At 45.2% G+C, this 17917-nt stretch overlaps 1 protein-coding gene across 2 annotated transcripts in view; it reads left to right on the forward strand.

Annotated features, from left to right (window-relative positions):
* The window catches only part of ADCY9 (adenylate cyclase 9), an 82158-nt gene that overhangs the window by 37529 nt on the left and 26712 nt on the right, over positions 1 to 17917 (forward strand). Inside the window, exons 2-4 of one of the 2 annotated variants that reach the window (XM_063414884.1) lie at positions 6566 to 6738; positions 12007 to 12111; positions 16255 to 16472. In XM_063414884.1, coding sequence (XP_063270954.1) covers positions 6566 to 6738; positions 12007 to 12111; positions 16255 to 16472 — 496 coding nt within the window. The remainder of the gene's footprint in view (positions 1 to 6565; positions 6739 to 12006; positions 12112 to 16254; positions 16473 to 17917) is intronic. The other variant, XM_063414886.1, reaches the window with a different exon arrangement.

Consider the following 17917-nt stretch of genomic DNA (forward strand, 5'->3'; position numbering starts at 1 on the left):
ACTAAACAAAGGAGGCATAAGGAAAACAGCAGTTTTCCATAATACAGAAGATGCCTCTGGTTTCTTTGGCTCTTTGCAGCTCTTCCTTGGAGATTATGAGGGTAGGTTTGGAGTTTTGGTTTTTTGAGTTTCTTTTGTCTTTCCAGTCTATAAAGTTCTGTTTCATATTACCATTGTTTCTGCTTTCCAGAGACCTAAGATAGCAAGTTGGCTCAGAAATTCTCTTTCTCGTTTTAGCCACAGGAAATGTTGCTCCATACATTCAAAGTACTTTTCCAGGTAGGCTTGTTTGGAATCCAGGTGTTTTTGGGTTACGTGCTTTTGTTTGCACTGAGCTAGAAGTGGTTTCCATGGGTTAGAGGGTGGGACTTGTTTCATTGCTTTGCAGATTGGGGGAAAATAAGTTTAATTTTTCATAGGGTCATCCAATGTCCTTGTGTGCAGTCCTGCAGTGTGAGCGGCACAAAGCCTGTTGGTATAAAGGACAGTGGTGTGGTTCTGGCTTTCAGCTTTATCACTGAAATATCTGAAGATAAAAAGCTGCAATTCATGTGCAATTCTTAGGAGTGTTTTTAGGGCTTTAAAATGAAAAAGAAAACCTTACAAATTTTTTTTTCATGTCATTCTGCACAGCCTTCATCAGAGCATTGGATGCATTGTGTTTGCCTTTAGTGGTGCTTCCCTAACTGTTTTTCCAGAGTGGCTGTGGTGATGTGGGGTCTTTAGGGTGTGTTTGATGAAGTGTTCAGTGAAGGGCTGTGTGTGATGTTACACACCCCTAAACCCTGCAGCTTCCCTGCACAGCCCTGCAGCGTTCTCCACACCATTTACACAAGGAGTAGAAATAGGCAAGCATTTTAAGGGGTTATAAGAATTAACATAAAATTCTTCATTAATTTTGTGTGCAGGAATCTGCTGGCTTTGGCTGGCAGGGCTTTAAGCATGAGGAGGACAAGAGGAAGGGGCCGTGCAGGGCAGGACGGGGCTGCCGGTGGCTTCTGCCAGGAGCCGGTCGGTGACGGCCCGGCCCCGCAGCCCCGGCCACTCCTGCTGCCTCTGAGGATCAGGGCGGTGTGAGGGGGCAGTGTGGGCTCTGGGGCTGCCCCTCAGGCCTGCAGGGAACATGGAGAGAGGAGTGAATCAGTTAGGGTGGAATAATCCTCCAAGATCCAGTCCAATCTGTGACCAGCCCCCTTGCCAAGCACACACTGAATGCCATGTCCAGTCATTCCTTGAAATATCTGGGGGTGGTAACTCCACCACCTCCCTGGGCAGCCTCTTCCAATGCCTGACAACCCTTTCTCTGAAAAAACTGTCCCTAATGCCCAAACTAAGCCCTGAGTAGTGACAAGCAACAGGTTTTTGTTGTGGTATAAAATCTCAGTTCCCAATTCAGTAGATGAGAGTGTTGTGCTGAGAGGAAGGAAGAAGTTTGTGTGAACTCCCTGTGCAAAGCGGCTCTAATAAAGTGAGAAGACAGTCCCCATAAATCCAAATTTGGCAGCTGTTGAACTTTAGGAATGAGGGAGAATATTTGCTACTGAAAATCATCTTTAGATTCAGCAGCAGCTTGGACCCAAAGGATACTAAAGCTCCTGGACTGGTGGTGTGTGCTGTATTATTTCTTGCATGGACATTAGATTAGTGCTTGAAAAATCATTTGAGCTTTGACGAGGAAAAAACCAAAACAACAGCACAGAAAAGTGACATGCCTAAAAAGGACTGCAATTAAAAGCAAATGCATTGGTGGGATTTTTTTTTAGTTACTATTTGCCAGTCATGTTACATTCCAGAAATCACAGTTAATAATTTATTTTACAGAGCAAGTCACTCTAATGAAATTGTGTAGCAGCACCTTTTATTGTGTAAGACAAACTCACTGTAAGTCTGTGTTTCTTTTCCCCAGAGTGGCAGGGCCTGAATTTCACTCCCAGGTTTTTGGTGAAGTGCAAAGATGTCTTTAGAAGGCGTGGAGAAAACATTTTATTGTCTTTTGAAAAGAGAAAGGAAAAAGCTGATGGATTGCAGAGAAGCACAACCCAGAAACGAGTTACCCATCAGTTCAGAAAGGAGCTCAGACCAGGCCTGGGATATGATTAAATGGTTGAAGCAAGGAGACTGCAAGGAAAATGAGGGAAAGTTAAACAGTGAAAGAGCAGCATTAATAGAAAGCTATTTGGGAAAAGGGGTTGTAATCCATACAATTTGGGGTTTATTACATCAATATAAAGAATATTGTCGTCTCCCAGCACAGAGGGCTGTGTACTGGCAAGCACTTAATCCTCACCTGTTAAACTGCCCATACTGCAGCTAAAAAGGTGAAGTGATCCATGGAGGGAGGAACTGGGATATATAAGAAAAGTGGGATTATATTTTGATTAAATAAATCAGTAAGGCTGTGACTTATTGCCATTGTTTTTGGTGTCTTTTCAAATCAGTGCTGAAAAGGGTTTCTAAAGAATTTGAATTTCCTTACACAGAGATATGAGAGGTGTAAAAATGCTTCCTAGGGAGAAGGAAATTTTCCTGTCTCCTATCAACAGAAAGGTAAAAAGGTTCAATTCCAGACAGCTGAAGCATCAAAAATTGAAATGTGAATATTTTGTCCAAGAATTCCTTACCAGCATTTGTGTTAATCCCTCATCTCCTGTAGGAAAAGACATCCTGTCCTTAACAGATGCATGGAGGGATGTCCTGTCCTAATAGAAAAATCAGATTAGACTGGAACAACAGCAACTTCTGACCTGAAGTTGCGAGGATAAATGAGCTGAAAGGAAGGAATAAATGCCTGAATTAAGGACTTGAAGGATCAGAACATCTTTCTTCTCCCTTTCCCTGTTCTCCCCAGCAAGCAGCTTCCCACAAATGACCTGGGTGGCTTTTCCTCTGCAGGCACAGCTGGGGCTGGGGATTCACCCCGGGGCTCCTCGGGGTGTGCTGGGATGGGCAGGAGGGAGCTGCGGCCTCTCCCTGTGGGATTCACCCGGGGCTCCTCGGGGTGTGCTGGGATGGGCAGGAGGGAGCTGCAGCCTCTCCCTGCGCTCCCCAATTCCGCTCTGCTCCGCAGGCTCCGGCTTTTCTCACGCCACACAACCTGGGGAAGCCGGGGATGTTTACACACTGCCTTATTTATAATAACTCTGGTTTATTTTTGTGCATACGGAAAGTCATTTGTGTGTGAGCACATGCATAGGATTTTTTGTTGTTTTTAGGAGTGTTTTTCAGTGGTTGGGGTGGTTTTCTGTTTTTATAAGCTCAGAGAAATGCCACAGATCAAAGAAAGGCGATCTGGAGAAAGGAGCCAGAGACTCACTAATGCTTCTAGAATTCCACAGTAGTAGGACTAAGAAACTCACAGTTGTTCTATGAAGATCTCATCTGTTATTATTTTCTCAAAAATACACTTTACAAACAGCGCCATGTCAATACTCAAAGTAGGTGAATTCTGGCTCAGTGTTCAGGAACTGTTGTTCTTTATAATGCTTACAGAATTTCAGACCTTGAAGAGTGGTGAAGGGAATGGTTTGTGTTCCTCAGAGAAACACGAGAGAGCTCATTTTTTTCCCAGGGCAGAAAATACTACTGAGTTAAGTTGGTTTACTGGGGTTGTTGTAGCCTGTTCCCTGTCTTTGCTTCCAAGAGGCACCTCTGGAAAAAGCAGAATTGCAGGTTAAAGCTTGCCAGAGGACAGATTCGCTGTCAGGCACTTTGAGGTTGTGCTTCAGCATTTATTTTGGATAAATTTCGGGGAAGTGAGTTCAAGATTGATCTTGGCCTTTATAAATAGCATTACAAGCACCTCATATCACTTTCTGCATTGCCGTGTCTTGAGTTACTTCGTTGCGCAGCAACACACACCAAAAATTGCATTTTCACATAAAGTAGCAGCTCCTCTATTTATTCATTCCTTATTGTCATGTTACTTAATTGATTTAAAAGTGCTGCTGTGGATGTTTTTCACTCCCTACACTGCTTGTGTGGAAAGTGACAGTGTTGGTTGTACTGATTCCCTGGAGATGTTGAAGGAAGAAGAACACTGTTCTCAAACGGTGCATTTTGGTTACACCAGTACAGTTCTACTCAATTAATGACCCTTTTTTACACCAAAATATTTCAGACTCAGCCTAGGACGTGCTTTGTGAAGTGTCACAGAGTTCCAAGGAATACGAAAGCAAATGGAGTTTTTCCATCATAAGGATTTAATAAGAAACAAAGCATTAGCTAGGCCACGTTAGTAAAGTTTTGTAAAGATGAAAGGTTTTTACCCCTCTTCAAAGTAAAGTTTTCCAAAACTTTACAAAAATAACCTTTTTCTCCTTGCTCTCCTGTTGATTCCATGTGCAGGATATTGGATTTTGTCTGTCACAATTCAAATTACCCCTTTTGAGTAATGCTCCGTATGCAGGGATATGGTGGGGCTGGGGAGCACAGGGAGGGAATAAAGAGATTTTTAGAGTCCTTGGGGCCAACAGCCGAGCATTTTAGCCACCTTTAAAGCCAGGGGTACAGAGTGGCTGCTGTTGATGTGCTGTAGGCTGGTGGGTTTGTCAGGGATGGAGAGGACAGGGAGGGGAGTGGGGTCAAGGATGATGTTTCAGGCTGGGCAAGGCTGGATTCTGCTTTCCCAAATCCATTTGCAGTGTCTGGTGTGCCATTGCCATGCCCCCTTTTCCTCACTTGGGAGCTCAAACTGGAGATAATTTTACTGCGTGCAGCAAAATAATTTTGCTGCACAGCACAGTAAGACATAAAAAGTGCCTTTTCAAACATACAATAAAGAAAAGATGTTTGTTTAGGAAAAAAAAAGAGGAATAATAGGAGTAGGGAAATCACTCCTGTTGCTTTAAGGTAGCTTTTAAAAATAGGAGTAAGTTAATGCTCCAGCCTTTACCACATTAAATATATAATTGTGAACTGATTGTGGTGAATTCCTCAAACAACAGCCCCCATCAGAAGAAGTCTGAAGGAGAGAGCCCGACATCTGGAAGCCAGCAGCAGTCAGGATTTTATTAAGCAGCGCTGCCAAATAAAATCCGAGCACTACTATAAATGATATAAAAATAAAGATTGGCTATGGTGTAACATCTCTGAGATGCCAGCGAGTGCACCCGGGTTTGGAGCCCTGTGTGAGAGCAGCAGAGCCTTCCCAGCAGCCTTGGAGTCTGAGGGGAGCGTGGTGCATTGGGATGGGGCTTTCCGCAGTGCTTTTAGTGTTGAGGAGCTGAAGCTACAAGTGGAATAAAGAGAGAAACTGCAAAATTTTTCGTTGTGTGCCTGAATTATTTTTATTGGAAAGGTTTTGGCCATGTACAGTCTGTGCTGTGTATTAAACCTAAAGCAAGGTTTATGGAATATGATTTTGTGTCTGTGAGGGAGGTTATGAGAGAGTGGCCTTATCACAGGGAGCAGGAGCCTGCCCTCCTCCACTGCTGCAACTGGACACATTTATTTCCAGCTCAGGCTGTGGATGGAGCCAACTGAACGGGTCGATGGCTTTGACAGCCGTGTCTGCTGCACTGGGGCAGTGTCGGGCCAGGAGGGGAGGCAGGGCTGACCCAGAGGGGACCCAGCAGCCACCCCAGGAGCCTGGGGCAGCGTCCCCTGGGAACGCGGGCTCTGGCAGCACAGAAAAACGAGCGCTTTGCCCTTCTGCACACTGCCCTCCACCCTTTTGGGGGACGTTGGTGGCTTTCAGTGCTGAGCAGGACATTGCCCATCCAGTGGCAATCAAATGAACTCCTGTGAATTCAGAAAGCAGTGGTTAAAATCTCCTTCTCAGGCTTTGTGTCTAGAAATAGCCCGGAACACCACAGCGCAAAGTTCAAAGAAGTAAAAGAAGTGATACATTAAATGAAATTCCAATCTTTCATTTTTTTGAACAGGTTTTTGATACAACTCAGCTTGATACAACCTGCTATTTACCAGCCTGGCCTTTAATATTGGATCTGCTTTCCAATTATGCTTCAATTCATACACCAGTTGCAGAGGGCGTGTGTGGGTGTACGTGCGAGAGAGGGAGATTGATTTTGTTCTTTAAAAATGTGAAGTCTGTACTAACTATGAAAACCCATCAGAATTTCTAGCACTTAAATGCCATTTCCTTTCTCAATGTGCTACCAGCACTAAGTAATGTTCACGACATCTCCCTGGCAAGTGAAGGAGTACATGCTGGTTTTTCAGAAGTAGAATATTAATACAGATATCAGTGAAAACCAGGCTGCAGATCCTTTCCAGAAGTAAAGAGTTAATGTGAAAGCTCAAATCATGACTTAGAAGCAAATACATAAGGTCTTAGCTGTGTTTTTCAGAAGTACTTGAGTGAAAATGGAATAAAGGCAGTACATGTTGCTGTGTGTCGGAGTCACCTCTTGTGTCTGGAGCAGCAGATTTGGGTAACCCTGTTTGCCACACTTTGCACAGATCACATTCGTGTTCCTGGTTGTTTTTCCCAGCCCCTGTCTTTTTTGTGTGCTGTATTCCTGTGGTATCACTGTGTGTGAGAAGCCCAAAGGAGTGTTCTCTCTGTCTTTCTGTAGCTCTGACTGGTCGTTTCTGTTTCCTGTAGGTTTGAAGACCTATCTGATCTCCGGTCAGAAGGTGAAGGAGCCCCAGTGCAGCTGTTCCCAAGCGTTGCTTCCTGGCTTGGAGTCCGCAGACGGAGCCAGGAGCCCGGGAACGTCGTCAGCCGAGAACTCCAGCGACCCCAGCAAGACAACCAAGCAGGTGGAAAAACCCAAGGTCAGTTGTCCTCCCAAAGCCCAGCAGCTCGGATCTCAGAGCAGGGATGGGGAAACCTTCTGGGCTTGTTTCTGCACTGCTTTGCATATTTACATATGTATGGCTGTGTATACACACAGTGACAAAACAGAGTTTGGGGGAGGAAAATTTACCAAGTCAAATGCCTCGCTCCCCATTTGGCAAACAATCCCTAAAATGAGGTGAGCACTTTTTAAAGTGCTCAAATAAATTATTTCTATTTATATTTTAGGACTGAGAGGTCAGTGATGCTTTTTCAGTGGTCTGGATTTTATGGAGGGAGGGAAGAATATGATTTATGCAGCTACTGTAACTTCAGTGATTTTCTGCTTTTGCTGCTTCTGCTGTTCCTCTTTCGTGAAGGTCATGTACCTGTGAGCCTTTTCATGAGTATTTAACAGACATCCCTGCAAAAGATAATTGGATTGTTTTTGTGATGGAAGAAAATGCTCTGGTGGGCTGCAAGATGGGTTTATCTGCTTGCTCTAGAAACCTATATCTGGAGCTGAGGGCCATGATTTGTATGGATTCAGCTTGGAGGAATGATGACACTTTGTTATGTTCACACCTCTCACAAGATCTCTTGACAAGGAAATCTGTGAAACAATGTGTATTGCTTCAGAGCTTTGCTGTTACTCTCCATCTTCCATCTCAGAACAGATTTCCCAAACAACAGATGTCTATTCTCTCTTTTCATTCGTGCTAAGAATTCCTTCTCCTGAGCTGCCTGAGGTGGGCACAAATGTCAGAGCCAGGGGTGGCCATCTGCAGGTCCCTGTCCTTACCCTTCAGTGTGGTCAGTCCTGACTGCATCTCTTCAACACAGGTTTGAGACTCAGCTGACAGGGTTGATGTGGGGATAATTTTCATGCTACTTCATTTTTACTGCTTCTCATTTTTTTCTGGATTACGAGAGCATGAGCAGGGCACCTTTACCCTGCCCCTGCTCCTAGTTTAAAGATTTGAAGTAAAAACACTGGATTATGGCTGAGATCAGCTGGAGGGCTGACCCAAAGAAATGGTCCAAAGTCGAGTGAGCTCCTTAGAGAGCAGGCCAGGCCTGCTTAACTGCAGAAGGGAGCTGTAGCCATCTTTATCCCTCCCCAAAATATGCACTGAGTGTGGTTTGACAGCAGCCAAGTTGCTGGTGATATGTTTCTATTCCTTCTCCTGTGTAAGAAGGAATATATTTGGCATCCTGCTGGCACCAGCCTTCCAGCTCCCTCTTGCCTTTCAGTGAAGGCAACAGCAAATAAGGCAGGAAAATACATGTTAGAGTGGGGGGGAGCTGTACAGATAAACCTGCGAGTGCTGCCCAGGTGTGGCTGTGCAGAGGTCCAGGCTGGCAGTGACAGAAACTCCTTCATTTCAAGCAGTGAAGGAGGAGGAATGTGCCAAGTGGAGCAGGATTGCTGAGCTGCCTGTGTGCAGCAGAAGGAGAGAGGAGGGATGGAGCCAAGCACTGAAGCTGTGGCTGCTGTTCTGAGAGACAGTGAGGATGCCTTGGGAATGTCAGACAGCAGAGGAGGCTGTGACTGAGGAGTGGAACTGCAGTGAAGGGTGGGACTGACCCACCTGCAGCTGGGGTTTGATAACATTGTTATGTACAAACTTGGGGTGGTACTTGTTAAAATGATCCAGGAGCAAAATGAAGTCTGTGGTTAAGGATCAGCTGTGTGTTTTCTAAAATGTGAGGTGATTTACCTTGCAGAAGGGCAGGTACAGCTGCACCACTCTTCCAGGACAGCTGGGATGTGATGTGGAACACGTTGCTTTGTCACTGACTTTCTGCTCTGGGACTATTGCTGGGTGTTAATTGCTGCTTAGAACATCCTGAGTGGAAGGGATTCACAAGGATCATTGCAGTCCACCACAGTCCAGCTCCTGGCCCTTGAAATGTTTAATTGCTGAGTGAAAGTCTGTAGAGTGCAGAAGTACCAGCATGGCTGTGAGTGAGAGAAGGAGGAACCAAAAGAAGCTGCTCAGAAGAGCATCTTAGACAAGCAGACAGCTCAGATTCAGCTGCCTTGGATACCCTGTTGTGCTGCAGCTACTGCAGAGTTTGTGTCTAAAGGTGCCTGATTTTGCTCATCACCCTCAGCACTGCAGCTCTGGCCAGAGATGTCCCGAGTGGCCTCACAGCTGTGAGCTGAGCCTGCCTGGCTGCAGTGTTCTGGTGCTGCAGTGAATTCTGGATGAGCCCAGCCCCAGGTTTCCCTGGGATCCTGTGAGCATCTGCCTGGTGGGTGCAGAGGCCGTGCCAGAGGGGGGATCACGGAGCAGTTGTGAGAGCACTGCCTTAAAAACCTGTTCTGAGGCTGTAGGGGCAGCACAGGAGTGAGGAGCAGCCCCACCCTCCCAGCACAGCCAGGCCCATGGATTCCTGACTCCACAGTGTGCTCTCCAGGGTAACATGCACCAGCCTTCTCCCTGCTGGGGACAGTCACAGATCCATGGGATAGTTTGGATTGGAAGGACCTTAAAACCCATCTGGTTCCACCACCTACCACAGGCAGGGACACCTTCCACCATCCCAGGTTGCTCCAAGCCCTGTCCAGCCTGGCCTTGGACACTTCCAGAGATGGGGCAGCCACCACCACACTGGGCAAACCTGTGCCAGTGTTTCACCACTCCCATTGTAAAAATTTTCTTCCTTATATTGAATCTAAATTGCCCCTCTTTTGCTTTAAGTGTACGTGTATATTAAAAAACCCTCACAAGGTACGACTGCAGTTTGATCACAGATCATGCACAATTTTTGAAAAGGAGTGGGTTTCTTTTTTACAGCTTTTGGGTTTTTCGTGAGGGTTTTTTTAAAGCTTACAGCTTGTTGGTAGGGTCTGGAGATAATAATTTGCAAAAGAATCATGACTTACATGCCGACTGTTTTAAATACAAAGCTGTAAATGGTGTCAGTGTAGGAGGAGATGACTCCAGCTCTGCAAAGGAGACTTAAGTAGGAGAGGCAAAATTACAGGCAAGTTGAAATATTTTTATTTTAAAGGGAATAAGTGGCTATATTGGATGCAGAGGATGACTTTCACATTCTGAGCTTCAACGGATGTTCTAGAGGACAAGATCTGTAAAGGAAAGTCAGGAGGGAGAGTGCAACAGTAATTGATCCATGAAAGGAATTGTATTTCCTCCTCTGGTGTATCTGTAGCTCATTTAACTGCAAACCTTGTTGCAGTTTGAATGTCAATAAGATGTGTTTACATTAATAAAATGGTGAACACAGAGGGTAAAAACTCTGAGTAAATCTGTAACAGCAGGTGGTTTTTTTGAATGAAAACACTCTACCCTGCCTAAGTGGTTTTGGTATCAGTTTATCTTCCCTATCATCTTTTATGACATGCCTCACTTGACAGGGAATCATAAGCTTGTAAAAATGTTTTAATGATTGCTTGGTATGAAAACAGAAAGTCCTTTGCTTGTCTTGGTTTGCTGGAAGTGCATTAATGTTTTATTCATGGCACTGAGGTCACAGCACACGGAGCCTGTGAATGCCTGCAATAGAGAAGGAAGTTAATGATGTTGACTTGAACACATGGGGAAAGTCAGAGCAACTTCTGCCTCTTCTCAAAGGTCAGGCTGCTTTTCCAGGCCCTTTGTCTTCTGGCTTAACCCCAGGAGCCGAGTGTTGGAGGTGGTCTTGCTGATTTATTAGCAGGACCAAACAGGGAGTGGTTTCTTCATTTTTGTTAGAGGTATTTGGTTTGTGTCACCATTACCTGACTTTTGCCATGGATAAATCTAATTCCTAGAGGGTTGGTTAGTAAGGCTTGTTAGCCCACTGCCAATTTATTTTTTAGGCCATCTAGTAATGACTTCCACCAAGTGGTCAAGACATTTGTGATAGCTAGTCAGAAACCATTTTTTAAAAAACCATTTGAGGAGCAACTCCATAGTTTCTTCAGCTGTGTTGGTATTTGTTCAGACTGCACAGGTTCAGAACTGGATGTAAACTGCTTATCTGATGCCAGGTTAGGAAACTCAGAGAAATTTCAGTGCCCAGCCTCAGTGCCCTGAGGAACAGCAGACAGGGTGGTCTGCTGGCTGCTGAGGAGGCTCAAGGTCCTACATGAAAGCCTTTGAGAGGCATTGGTGAGTGGTTAGATGTGACAGGGAGAGTGGACTGGGAGAAACATCTGAAAATCAAACATGCTGGGTGTTTTCAGGTGGGGCATCAAAGGTGGAAAAGGAGCATTAGGTGAAAAGTTAATTCTGAAAAGACTTAACGTGCTGGTCTCTGAAATGGGGAGTGAACCTGAAGGCAGAAGTTGTGGGTGTGGATAGAGAGGCTTGAACATGTCCAGAACAAACAGAATTAACATGGGATGTTGAGTTTGTGACAGAGGTTCAAGTTCTTGCTGGAGAACTTGCTGTGATGTTTAGCAGCAGACTTTGGCAAGGTCACAGTGAACATCTCCAGGGCAGAGGAGCTGCCAGGAGGGCTCAGGCCCAGGGTCCCTCTGAGCAAGATCCTGCCTGAGCACTGCCAGCACTGGAGATGAGAGTGAAGAACTGGGAAGATACAATTCCAGGGTTAATTCCTCTAAGAAGATCGCTTTTTGACTTGAAGGAATTAGCTTGTTTTAAAAGCTCAAGTGCAACATTTTAGGATGCTTCCAAAATGCACAACCTGGAACTAGTACAAATCCTGATGGTTTTGCTTTCCTTGTTCCCTGTGACATTTGCTGGGTGTTTGGCTCCAACAATGTACGACAGCCTGAGCTCCCCTCCCCTCTCTTAGGTCTCTGTATGAAAAAGCATTTTCCTTTATTTGTTTCAGATTCATTGCTTTCCATTTCCCTGGACTGTTCATAATGCATCATGGTGTTTCATGCTTTTTCTGGATTTTGCTGCATTTTGTGCTGTCTTCTCTCCTAATGGCATTCAGATCCCTTTGCAGGCAGGTTTCACACAGGAAAACTGCACTTCTCCTGCTAAAGAGTGTTTTATTTTTCTTGGGGAGGTCCTTCGCCTGTGCACAATGATTACAGTGTATCTGTGATCTTACACTACTGAAGCTTTCCTGGATTAGATTTAACTTCAGCAAACAGCAAATCTGTGATTATTTTTGAAATGGTGCGTTCTGTTCCAGTCAAATTTTGCTCCCTGCCTCCCATTCTGAAGCTTTGTTTATCTTTGAACCGTGCTGCAAGTATACAAGTGGACTGAATTACAAATTGCATCATACTGCAAGGACACCAGAACATTCCTGGCTAAAACTCTTTTGTCTCATTTCAGCCTTGCCCTTCATGTAGTACCACCCTTGCTCCCCACTGCGATGTCAGCATAGATGAAGGAGCTATCCAAAATGGTTGTCAGGATGAGCATAAAAACAGTGCAAAGGTAATTGAAGTATTTCTCACACTTGCCTTTTTCCCTTATCTCTCTGCTTCCTCAGCTTTCTTATTTTGGCACCATTATTCCTTTATCCAAGCTCTTAAGCAGCAGGATTGATTTTGATTTTGATTTTTGATTCATGATCAAAAATTTATTTGAGTCCCCCTGCCCCAATTTTCAAAATTTGTAGTAATTTTGTGGGCTCAGCTTGATCCTGAGGAAGACCTAAAATTTGGACTCTTTAAGCTATGCTGATGGTACCCAAAGAGGGGGGCCCAGCGAGCCCTACCAGCCTCTCCATGCTCACACCAGCGGCGGTGTCACCTCACCACAAGCTCCGTGTCCTGCCAGCGTCTCCTGCATCACCGCTCTGAGACGAGGTCGTTCTGTTCACACACGAAATTCACAGCTTTAAGTCAGTTTGCATCCCTTCCTGACCGACAGAAACAGCCTCTTCCATATTCCTCATGCTGCTGCCATGCTTGCTTTCCTTGCCTGTTGCTTAGATATTCTCACTGAAGCCACCCTCCCCTGCCACGCCAGACTCTTCTGCCTGTTTGTTGTCCTGGTCACGCCTTCTCAGCCTCTCTGCTCTGCCTGTTCCCTCTCACTCCTCCCTGAGTGTTGAGCTAAATGCAGACTGAGGACCAGTGCTCATTACCTGGTTGTTATATATTCAAAGAAATAAAATGTTTTCCCTCCTTGGGGAGAATCACTTCATAGACACGCTCTGAGACAGTGATCTTGTTCTTCATGTCTGTCTTACAGCTCTTCTTGCCTGTAAAGCTGATGGAAAACTTGCCAGCACGGCTGAGCCACTACATTAATCTGTGTTAGTCGCTCTCTGTCTGTACTTGAACTGTTGTTTCGTGCTTAAACAGTAAGCTCAGAAGCAAGGCCTGCCTTGCTGGGCTGTAGGGGTGTGTTCCACAGCAGTTCTGTGCCAGAGTTCCAGGAAATAGCCTAAGAAAAGAATAAAATCGTGATCCCTTGAGCCCTGAGGGAGGTGTCAGCAGGGACTTGTCTCAAACCAGCTTGAGATCTCTAAGACAGAGAACATGTGGGAGATCTGCCAAGGTGGTAGGCAGGAGATGCCTCCTCTGCAGGAGGGCTCTGCCCACATGCAGGGATCTCCAAGAGCTGACTGAAGAGGGATTGTCCTGAGGTACCAACTGCCTGGTCTAAATTGCTTCCTACCGTAGCTGCACTGGCTTTGTGTGTGTGAATCAGCGAGTCATCTGACCTTCCCTGGAGGAGATTTGTATACACAGTTGAGGAAGAGGCCTGTAATTCCACTGGAGGAGTTCCAGTGGAGCCCAAATCGCACGTCCTTCCTGGGTTTGGTTCGGTTATTGCTCAGCCAAAACTGGAGCTGTGTCACGGCTGTCTAAGTCTGGGATGCCTGTAAAACTGAAAGCTCAAAGAGCAGCCACATGCACAAAGTTGCTGTGGTATTTGATTCCCAAGACTTCTGTATACAGCCTCAGCTCTCTTGGGAAGAAGAGCCATAAGCTCCCTCTACCCATCTCTGTTCCCTTCCCACACCACATGCTGCACTCATGTCCCATCTTTTGGGAATGTTAATGATGTTTAATCTTATCCTTGGATTTACGTGGCTCCCAAGAGCTTCTGGAGCTTCCTTGTCTCGGGATGAGAGGAAACTCCACACCAAGCCTCCAAGTTCTCAGGGAAACCCTGCAGCCTGTTGCCTTCAGAAGTCCCAGTAACATTGGAGCTAACAACATTTAATAAATAGGGATTTTCTCCTGCACAAACAGTTTCATACTCTAATCCCTGCCTGTTAAGATTAACAGAGCACAGAGAAACCTTGAGCTGACTGAAGGGAAGAATTTTCTTGGGGATTTGAGCCTTTGCCAAGGAGCTAAAGAGAAAGTCCATGCTGACCTTCTTTGAAAGAGACAAATTTTCACTGCATTTTTCAGATGATCTTGAGGAACAGCAGGGAAAGCAGACAGTGCATTGGAGTCCAAGTCTTTTATTTGAGCTGATCATAGCAAAAACTTTGAGTTCTTGGTTACTGCTTTTCAAGTAACAAGTGGCTGGAGTGGTGAGGAAGAAGAGAAAGATTGTTTCATAGGGAAGAAAAAAAAAGATGATAGCTATGACTTTCAGTTTTCCTTCAGGCCTCAGGTTGTTCTGGGAAATGCTCTGACCAAATACAATCTTTAGCATAAGTTAAAAAAACCAACCCACCAAACAATGAAGGCTCTTCATTACGAGCTGGTTGGGCAGTTTATTTGGTTTCCCTTTGCTAGTCCTCTTCACCCCCTAACCAGAGGGGTCAGCCCTGGCTCTGCAGGGTGCTCGGTAGCCCTGTTCCCTCTGGGCAGGCTGGATAACCTGGCAGAGATGTAGGAGGACTTGCTCAGGAGCTGCCCAATGTTTTCTCTTAGAACCTGGTGACCTTTCTGTGAGAAGTTCTGGTGCCTCTGCCTCACAGGAGTGTCCTTCTGTGCCGGGCTCTTGGTGTGCCCCTGCTGGGATCCGGGCTGAAATCCCCTTTCCCTTCTGATCATGGCCTGCAGCAAAGCACTGGCAGCACACCAAGGAAACCCCCCCATTTCCTATTCCCTCCTCAGCTGCTGTGGCTGTGCTGGGAACACCTGCAGGCTGCCAGAACAACTGTGAGGGCTAGAAAGGCCCAGGCTGGGAATCCTCCCATCTCCTGGCTCCCAGCACGTGGCACTCGCACCTCTGTCGGGGCAGCCCACAGGGTGGGGATCCCGCATCCCCCCGGGGGAGGGAGGAAGGGGAAGCACAGCCCACCTCCCTCCCGCTTTTCCTGTAGCTCCAGGGAACCATTCCAACACACCTTGTTCTGGCTTTGGCTCTGGAGCACTTCCTGCCACTCCCCTGGACAGGGTTCTCCTGCTGCCCCCTTAGTCTTGTATCTTCCCTGGCTGTGTCTGAACCTTTCCCTTCACCTGTCTGTGTTCACTTGCCTTCTTTGCTTCACAGGGCAGATCACACAAGGAAATAGAATTGATCTTGCATGGGCAGCCCAAAGCAGATATTTTTTAACTTTAACTAAGTTGATTTTACAATGTCAGTAACATATTCCAGCACGTGGTTGGGGTGGTGATGATATTTATGGTATTTATTTATGGTCACTGTGGTGGCATCCAAGAATAGTCTTCTGGAGGAGCTTGTCACTTCTGTACGAGCAGGAATGGAGAAACTTCTGTCATGAGTGGGCTTCAGGATGAGGATAAATGCTACATGAAAAGTGATAAGATATGGAGGGGGGGAGATGAACATTCAAATATGCCAAGTTTGCTCTCTGTTTGCATTTGAAAATGATCCTGACTAACTGCAGTTCATTTTCATTCTAACCACACTTAGCTGTCTAATTCTTTTGGAATTGCTTCAGTACATACTGGTCTAGGTCAAACAAAATATAAAAGAGGGAACTTCAGGCTTCACGAAAATAGAATGATTTTTGTTTAAAAGTAATTTGTGTTCTCCAATGACAGCAGCATTGGTGATACTGTGTACCTAAGCCGTGTTGCAAGCTGTTGTCAGAATTAAAGCCGTTTTAACTAACACAAAGGCAAAATAAAACCAGGAAAAAGCAGTATGCCTTAGAGAGGGAAATGCAGTTTAATTTGCAGAGTTTTTGTTGTAGGATGAGAGGTACAAAAGGGCTGTTCCCACAGGTGAGGGAGAGGGGGAAACCTCTGGGAAAGCAGCAGGCCCATAGTGGTCAGGGGAAGGATCAGCAAGGGCTGGCAGAATGAGCTGTCTCATGACCCAGGGAGAGTCAGCACAGATGAAATCTGTATTTTAAAAGCTTTTCCTCTTAGAAGAACCTTAACTGGAAGATGAGTGAATGAAATTTGGGCTTGTGGTTGGTTGTTACTGTGTGAAAATGTGCTTTGTTTTCTGCTCCTTAGAGAGTTGGTTCATAAAAAGCTCAAAGGTGACACCTAAACAGGCACATGGGAGGTGTGGGAGGTACATCCCCAGGAAATGTGGATGGATTCAAGGCAGGGGGAGTTTGGTCTCTGTGGTCAGGGCAGACTCAGGGTGTGAGGGAAGAGCTTCTCTCAGTTCCTGCTCCTTGCAACCCCTTCTGTCCATTCTTAACCTCTGACATTCCCTGGGTGTGCTTTGCTCTCTGTTGTCCAGGCTCCAGGAGGACACAGCCCAAAGACTCAGAACGGACTCCTGAGTCCTCCCCAGGAGGAGAAGCTCAGCAACAGCCAAACCTCGCTGTATGAAATGCTGCAGGAGAAAGGGCGCTGGGGCGGCGTGAGCCTGGATCAGTCAGCCCTGCTCCCTCTGAGGTTCAAAAACATCAGGGAGAAGACAGATGCCCACTTCGTGGATGTGATTAAAGAGGACAGGTAAGGAAAGTGGAGCTGTGCAGTGTAAAATCCTGGAAAGGTGAGAAGGCACTGCTGAGGCCCCATATCTGTAGTATTTGTGTGCTTTTTGTCTGATTTCAGTAATTGTTGTCAACATAAAACACATTATAAGTTTTCCGATTTTAGTCTTTATTCTGCTTAAACTACAGTAGAAACTTTCTGTTTAAAATAAGTAAAACCAGTTTTTCATTGCTTCCATGGTGAACAGTCCTCCTGTCAGTCCTCCTTCAGTCGAGTCTTCGAAAGGGAAATTGCTCTGTAAATCACCTGTCACAAAGTTGAACTCCATTTTGTAATCCAAAGTCCTCTTAATGCATGCAGTGTGCACCTTCCTCTGCAATTTAAGGTGTAACATAAAATCTGAACCTCAAAACTCGCTTTTTTTTTATAGTAAAAGAGAAACGTCCAATATTGTGTTACTAATCACAAAATCCTGCTGAGCTTGGAAGCAGAATTAATAGGAGTGAATTCTCCTGGACTTACTATCTCCTTAAATATTGTAAAATGAGTTTCTCTCTCTGTTTCAAACAAAAAAGCTTATTTTAGGTAGAAGAAATATTCTTCAAAATTTAGTAGTGTGGCATTTTTATCAACATAAAACCATATCTCCAGTATGGCAGTGACTTGACTGGAGCAGCTAAACAGATAGCTTGAGTTTGTTATTATTTATGGCTATTTTTATTTTTGTTTCATTGCTTCCACTCAGATTGAGGGTATTTTATCTAAATATCCTTCAAGCTGTGTTCTCCTATGGACTTGGCTGTTTGGAACAGGGACACCATCACCTTTATGGAAACATGACTGAGGCAGGGAGAGCTGAGAGGGAGGGACAGGAGTCCCTTTCCAGTCTCTTACCTGGATTTTCTCAATTTCCCTTTCTCCTCTTGGCAACTTGAGTCAAAATTTAGGGTTCTTTATTGTTTTTCTCAGTGTGTGGTCTGGCATTAGTGGCTGAGAATAAAGGTTTAGCTGATATTTCCAAATATTAGAAAATACATGGATTGGGAATGTCCAAATGTTGGCAGAAATCAGCCAGAACAAACAGGAATATTGTTTAAAATGTAACCAGCACCCTGCAAACTGTGAGTTATAGAAGAAGGCTAATATATGCAGTTGGTCTGCTGAAGATACCTTGCTCAAGTTCTTGTGTTCTGGTGCTTTCCTCCTCCACTCCTAAAATGGGTGATTTTTTTGATTTGGAAGAAGGAGTACCATGATTTGAGATCAGTCAAAGCCTGGCTCTTTTTTGGTCCCAATTAAATATCATCATTACCATATTAAGTGGGCCATTTCTTGTTGCCAGGGAAACTTCTCTGCTGAGTTCAGTTCATGTAAACATAACTTTCCAAAAATAATCTTCTGATTAATTAGATCTATGCGAAATGCTTTAAGCCTACCAGTTTACACTGATTTTTTCAACATTT

Source organism: Prinia subflava, chromosome 17 (genome assembly GCF_021018805.1).
Source record: "Prinia subflava isolate CZ2003 ecotype Zambia chromosome 17, Cam_Psub_1.2, whole genome shotgun sequence".
NCBI classification, from domain to species: domain Eukaryota; kingdom Metazoa; phylum Chordata; class Aves; order Passeriformes; family Cisticolidae; genus Prinia; species Prinia subflava.